Raw genomic sequence first — 6,996 nt, forward strand, 5'->3', positions numbered from 1 at the left:
GAGACAGCAAACTTCATTGCTGTTGAAGCAACAAGGCCTTCCATGGGGGGGGCAGCAGGAGGGGGGAACCCCCACATTACAGTGAGCCAAAATGTAGCCCCCTTCATTGGATTAGCAGCCGAGGGGGGATCCGAGCCTGCTGAAGACACGGTGCCTAAGCCCACCAATTTTTCGCTTGCGTGGGCTCACCACCTCCCCATTTCAGTGGGGCTGCAGCTGTGGAACTTCCCGCTGGATTGAGTCCTGCATTTCGGCATCTGCGTGATTTGTCTTCACCCTCCGTCCGCTTCTTCCTCCACAGCTTCGTGCCCCAAGGAGTGAAGGAGGATGGGAAAAGTGGAAGACCGTGCCACCCTCGTGCCCAGTGAGCGCCTGCCCTTGCTGGCCCAGGCGGCCCCCAGCGCCACCCACCTGAGCCAGCAGGAAGTGGCCGAGCAGGGCAGTGCCGCCCCCTGGCCCGGACTCCGCAAAGCCTTGATCAGCCTGCTGGGCGGCCTCTTTGCCTGCCTGCTGCTCCTGGCCGTGGCCCTGCTCCTCTCCCTGCCCCGGCCTAGCCCACCCCTGGGCTGGTGGCAAAAGGCCGCCTTCTACCACCTGCCCCCCTCCTCCTTCCCGGACTCCGATGGCGATGGGTGGGGAGACCTGGCAGGTAAGGACAGGAAGAAGCGACTGCTGGGCAAATTGGTTCAAAGCAGTTGGTGCCCCTCAATGCCCCCTTCTCTCCATGCAGGCGTCAGGCAGCAGCTGGACCGGCTGGTGGCCCTGCCCATCCAGGCCTTGGTGCTGGGCCCCGTCCTCGAAGGCAGAGGGGCCAACCTGAGCCAGATCGTTCCTGCCCACGGATCGCTGGCACAGCTGCAAGCTCTGGCGAGAGATGGGCGCAAGAGAGGTACTGGGCAGGACTGCTGGGTGGGGGCAGAGACCCCTGCCGCTTTGCTTTCAGTGGCCCCAGATCCAAGGTACTATGGGGGGGCTGGGCAATTGCTGTGGTGCGCCTGGTGCCCCGAAAGAGGGGCTGGGCTGGGCAATAGCAGAAGGGGACTGTTTGGGGCCTGGCCTGGCCAGCTCGGGTGGTAAAAAAAATGGACAGTCCCGGAGAGACAGCATCTCTGGACAAATCAGATCCAGGCCAGATGCTGGATAATATCTGGGGGTGAAGGAAGGGCTGATGGGCAGGATAAGGAAGGCTCACAAAAGAGATGGGGCAAAGCAACCCCCTTCCTTGTCTGCTATTTTCAATATGGGGGGGGGTTCTCAAGAGATCCCCACAGCTGGATCAAGTCAGTCCATTGAACTGGGAGATTCTGGGAGTTCAAGTCCACAGGAAGTTGCACAGGTTGAAACACTGATTCAGTGATTGTTCTGCTTCCCCAAAGGGCTGGCGAAGTTCCTCTGGAAAACCCCCAGGCAGTGACAAGAAAAGGTCCTTTCCACTCTCCTGTCTTCTTATCTCTTGAGATAGACTGCCTCTGACCTTGGAGGCTCCATTTGGTTGTTTTCTTTATCCATGTATTTCCATTTATATGGCTGGCCAGGTCAACATGCTGACTTTGGGCAGTGAACAGCAGTTAAAAACAAAAGAACGTCATTCCAATTTTTGGCTAAAAGCTGTGAATAAACATGTCCTTCATTTTGTCTGATACCATTTTACAATCAGTGATACAACTATTAACAGAATAACAGAGTTGGAAGAGACTTTGGAGGTCTTCTAGTCCAACCCCTGCTTAAGCAGGAAACCCAAACCATTCCAAACAAATGGCTGTCCAGTCTCTTCTTAAAAACTTCCAGTTTTGGAGCATTCACAACTTCTGGAGGCAGGTTGTTCCACTGGTTAATTGTTCTCACTGTCAGGAAATTCTTCCTTAATTCTGGGTTACTTCTCTCCCTGATGAATTTCCATCGGTTGCTTCTTGTCCGGCCTTCAGGTTGCCCCCCCTCTTCTTTGAGGCAGTCCCTCAAATACTGGAAGACGGCTATCATGTCACTCCTAGTCCTTCTTTTCACTAGACCTATCCAATTCTGTTCTTCCTATGTTTTAGCCCCCAGTCCTCTAGTCCTCTTTGTTGCAACCTAGGATTACATTGGCTTTTTTGGCTGCTGCCGCACACTGCTGGCTCGTATTAGCGCACCTTTCAGCCGTGATGGCTTCCAAAAATTAACCTTGGGTCAATGGCTGCTTTTTTTTGCCACCCGTATTTCTTCCTTCCTGACCACCCAGGAATCCGAATCCTGCTGGAACTTCCACCTTGGGAAGAAGAGGGGGACCCAACAGCTGAGAGCAATCAAACAACGCAGCTCTTCAAGGTATCACCGGCATTTGAATGCTCCCGCAGGTTCAGAGGTGGGCTAGGGGTGGGGGTGGCCTCCATCCTCCATGGCTTGGAATCGGACTGAAGGGAACAACATCCTGGCTGCAGAGGGGGCAAAGCCATCACTTTGGCTGGCTTAGTTCTGCATTTTTCCAAGGGTAAAGTTGTGCTTTTCCACACCCTGGTTCTGTTCTCTGCTGAGGAACGCGTCAGTCTCACTCTATTCAGGGACTTCCAGCCAGGGACCCTGGGCTTCTGCCTCCATTCCCTTCTCTTTTCGGCCTTATCCTGCAGGAGGCCCTACAGTTTTGGCAGTCCAAAGGCGTGCATGGTTTTTTGGTGGCCAAGGACCCTGCCTGGCGCCTCCTCACGGTGAGTTTCACTACTGGAAATCAACCTGAAATGTGGGTTACTTGTAGTAACAACCCTAAACCATGGTGTGGCTCATTTTGCTTGGGTATAACATCCTCTAGGAAGTCCCCGTGGCTGGTAACCCTTGATTTAGTGTTAATATGATGTGTAATCCCTACCTACTGTGGCTTATTCAATGAAGGCCAAACAAAAACAGGTGTAGCACGGTGTATACTTGTTGTATATGCATTTGTATTGTTTATGTATGTGTTTGTCTGTATTTGTATTGAATATGTATGTTCTTGTTGCAATGCATAAGCCTAATTTTCCTAGTATACAACAACTAACCAGCAATTCCAATTTCTGCACACCCCAGGCAGAATCACTTTGTTTTATGCCTCCTTTTTTCTCTCTGATGTATTTGGGTGCTTCTGAACACGCCTTTATAGGATGTAACATTTTATAGGATCCAAGAGACATCAGCCTGCTTGTTTTTATGCTACTTCTGTTTTTTCTGTCTGTAGTTTATCAGTAAAGGAGAAAAACATGGAAATAGCTGCACAGGTATCTCATGGGAATTCCTGGCTAGAAGTATCCCTTCTTGCAGTGACAGCAAACAAAACATAAACTTTAGTTTTTAAACTATTTACATTTCATTTTATTGCTGAAACAATTGATTGGGAGGGGAAAGAGGCAATTTCCGGGCATGGTGGTGTGAGGCTATTCGCTTTCTGTGCTGCAGGGAAATTGCATTTTCCTTGCTGCATGTGTGCACAAAAAAGCAGACAGGCAGGCATACACACACACCCACCTAAACCCACGGTATCCCTCTAGATCTGACCTCTTTGGTGTGGGGCTTGGAAGAGAAGGGGTAAACCTTCCCTGTAAAACTCTACTGAATGAATACAGAACGTGCATTATTCCCCCAGGCTTTCTTACCCACCACCAATCGGGACATGTAAAGGAAAGGGTGCTTCAGTTTTGTCTCAGAACTACAGATCGGAAAGATTTAAGAACCACACTGCTAAAATTGCAACCCGGAAGCTTTCCTTATTTTTTAATTACTGCACTGTATCATTAAAGTACTCTGCTGTACTTTCATGTCAGCAATTTTTTTAAAAAATATTTTAATACTTAGCTGAGAGCGCACTTTAAGGGGAATGATGTATTGTTGTTTAATGGAGTTATAAAATGTGAATTGCTGCATATGTTAAGAGTGGAAATGGGACCACTTCACTGTCTGATGTTTTGCTGCTGCGATTAAAATCTGGAAGACTTCGAACTGCAGCCCCAAGGACAATGGGCCTTCAGACAAGAGCCCCGCTGAGGCGCAGGAGGCCTGCTGAGAGAGGAAGCCCAGAGTCCCCAGCCCAGGACACCTTAGTGATTCTACCTTAAACAGCCCAGGATTGGGGAGTGATGGATGTTTGTGAACTGTGATTGCAGGTCTTGAGTGCCTGGGGCGCCCTTCATGACGGGAGGCAGAGCGATCCACGGGAGGAGGGGTGAGCCGGTGCCATTTCCCCTATTTTGCAACCCCCCCCCTTCGTTCCGGCAGGGCGGGCACCCCTGGTGGCAGCAGTGGGGAGTGCAGGCGTGGGGTGCCAGGACAGAGTCCGGATTTTGCTCTTCCCTTGCAGGGCCCTCATCGTGTGGGACCGGAGTGAGACCTGCAGCACTTCTCACGGGATGCCCAGCAGGGTCATCCTCACCTGCCACTTGCCGGGAACCCAGAAAAATCTCTCGGCTCAGGCGCTGCTGCAACTGGCACAGGGATCCCTGCAGCTCCCGGGCACACCGTGGCCCAGCTGGGCAGTAAGGAAGGGGTTTCTGGGCACGCCTTGGGGGTCTGGCTGGTTCTGCTGCAGGCACGCCAAAACACTGGAAGCCAAAGCTGTTTATAGGAACACGGGTGGAATCCAGTTCTCGTCACCAACATGGGAAGGCAACGATCCAGGCAGGATCTGCTATGCCAGCAAGAGCTTGGGACAGGCCCGGGGCCGCTGGGAAGAGGCAGGGGAAGGGCATCCAGGCAGCTGGGCCCAGAGCAGAAGGACCCAGAGATGCTCCTTTCGTGCTTTCTTCCAGGTGCCCAGGGGACTCTCGCCCGTCGGTGGCTGGGAGAAAATCCTTGGGGTGCTGCTCTTCACCCTCCCAGGAGTGCCACTGGTGCAAGGGGGACCAAGATCACCCCTCCCGCTGGAGTCCGAGCTGATGGTGAGAAAAGCCACCCCCCAAAGGCCTGGCCAACCCTCAGCCTTTGCAACTGTGCCAGATACGAATCTCTCCGTGGTGGGAGGAGGGGAAGGTCCACTTTTACCCCTCCAAAAACAGAGTTGGAAGGGACCTTGGAGGTCTTCCAGTCCAGGAGCCTCCAACCTGGGCAATGCTGGCTGAGGAATTCTGGGAGTTAAAGCTCACACGTTGTAAAGTTGCCAAGGTTGGAGACCCCTGTTCCAATCCACCTTAGTCCAATTTCCTAAAAAGGCCCAAAATCACTGGGGGAAAACTATATCACTATCAACATTATCTTGAATTAGGGGCAGCTTCAGCAGTAAAAAGTAGACCAAAACCCACTTCACACAAGATGAAAACTACTAAACTGTGTCATTTGCCTTCGTATTAATCTAGCCATGTTTTAAACCCTGGTTAGGCAAACCGTATATGGGGATACTGTTTCCCTGAAAGAGTCATTATATTATTATCATTATTCAGGAGAACTTGCCACTTTATTACTGGTTTTAAAAGTTTCTTTTGAATGTGAACTATTTTATGTCAGAAATATTTTTCTAATTGGCTCACAGTTTTGATTAACCAGAGTGGAATTCGAAGCTTCATACGGGGCCATGCAGTGGACACACGAGCCACCCACGTAGATGGACGAGACAGGCCAGGGTAGCATTTTGCAAATCATGACATGACTGGGCATCTGACGTCACCCCATCACCCCACAGCCAATGCGCCCGGGGAAGCCCATGTGGGCACAGGCCAGGCTGGCGGCCAAGGACAGGCCTACTCAGTGGCTCTCCGGAGGAGAATGGGGCTTTATTCCCATCGGAGGGCACGTGGCTGGCTGGCGTTGGAGACGTTCTCAGCGCAAATGCGTAAACCACTTCTAGGGAGGGGGGGCCCTGCCTGAGAGCCACCGGCTGGGAACTTCAGGATCTGTGAGAGCCAAGCTTTGTTTTGTATGACGGGGCAACCAGCTGACCTCTGAATAAGAGCAACGGCACAGACTTGCATTCTGCTTCGTGGCGCTTTCCAGCAGGGCTCCCCAACCTCCGGGCTGCGGACCGGCACAGATCCCTGGGCTGTTGGGAACCAGGCCGCACAGGCAGCAGGCGAGCAAGCAAAGCTTTATCTGGAGTGTCAGGGATCTAGGTTGCACGTGGAACCATCCCACCTTCTCCCCACCCCCACTGGGTGTGTGGAAAGCTTGTCTTCCAGAAAACCGGTCCTTGGTGTCAGAATGGTTGTGGACCGCTGCTTTGCAGCCCTGTCTAAGGGGCTTACAGGACCAGCATGTTGCCCCCAACAATCTGGGTCCTCATTTTACTGACCTCGGAAGCTGGAAAGCTGAGTTAACCTTGAGCTGGTCAGGATCAAACTTGTGGCTATGGGCAGAGATAGCCTGCAATACTGCATTCTAACCACTGTTACCATGGAATAGCCACCAAAGGGAGGCTGTAGTTCCAGATGAACTCCCCATGTGCTTCCTGGGACTGAGAACAGCCCTTTCAGCTGCTGTGGTCTCTCTCTCTCTCTCTTTCCCCCCCCCCTCTCTCCCTCCCCCCGTCAGGAAGGAGAGCCCCGCAGAGCCCCGCTGGCAGTCCTGTACCAGTCCCTCCTGGAATTGCACGCAAAGTCCTTCTCCTTACACGACACCAACTTCACCCTGCTGCCCCTGCCCAGCCACGCCGAGGACCTGGTGGCTTTCCTCCGGCCGGGCGCCTGCTCCAGCCTCCTGGTGATCCTCAACCTGGGAGGGCAGCCCACCCAACTCCGCCTGACGGAGCTCAGCTTCCCAGGGCGGGCCAAGGTGGTGCTCAGCACCCATGCCACACCCCAGAAAGACGCCAACGTGGAGGTGGTCAGCCTGGCGCCCCAGCAGGCCCTCCTGCTCCAGGTGCCTCGAGGATACCAGCCGTGACGGGCAGCCACGGAACGCAGCCAACTGGCAGCTCACAGAAGAAGAAAGGAACTGTTGCTGACTCCCAAATGCACCCGGTTGTGGGGTTTGGGGCAATGTATGTGATGCTCCTGCCCGACTGGCTGCTGTACTTGCCTTCTGCAAATTAGTAAAGTTGCTCGACCTCATTGATTTTGAGGGATCTGC

General features: G+C 53.0%; 1 protein-coding gene across 1 annotated transcript; it reads left to right on the forward strand.

Moving 5' to 3' along the window:
* The first annotated feature begins 327 nt into the window (after positions 1-327).
* LOC107291637 (4F2 cell-surface antigen heavy chain-like) lies at positions 328-6,810 on the forward strand. The gene is made up of 9 exons (XM_015820658.1): positions 328-649; positions 731-889; positions 2,219-2,304; positions 2,604-2,681; positions 3,185-3,224; positions 3,495-3,531; positions 4,301-4,475; positions 4,749-4,877; positions 6,460-6,810. Exons 1-9 carry the CDS (start codon positions 328-330, stop codon positions 6,808-6,810), a joined length of 1,377 nt encoding a protein of 458 aa, XP_015676144.1.
* The last annotated feature ends 186 nt before the right edge of the window (positions 6,811-6,996 follow it).

The sequence above is a fragment of the Protobothrops mucrosquamatus genome, unplaced genomic scaffold (assembly GCF_001527695.2).
Source record: "Protobothrops mucrosquamatus isolate PMUCROS unplaced genomic scaffold, P.Mucros_1.0 scaffold1157, whole genome shotgun sequence".
Taxonomy (NCBI): Eukaryota; Metazoa; Chordata; class Lepidosauria; order Squamata; family Viperidae; genus Protobothrops; species Protobothrops mucrosquamatus.

Bases quoted from the DNA above. Each gene is read 5' to 3' on its own strand.
- LOC107291637 (XM_015820658.1), top strand. From the start codon at position 328: ATGGGAAAAGTGGAAGACCGTGCCACCCTCGTGCCCAGTGAGCGCCTG. The intron at 650-730 runs GTAAGGACAGGA...CTCTCCATGCAG, and splicing joins TGGGTGGGGAGACCTGGCAG to GCGTCAGGCAGCAGCTGGAC. The intron at 4,476-4,748 runs GTAAGGAAGGGG...GCTTTCTTCCAG, and splicing joins CACCGTGGCCCAGCTGGGCA to GTGCCCAGGGGACTCTCGCC.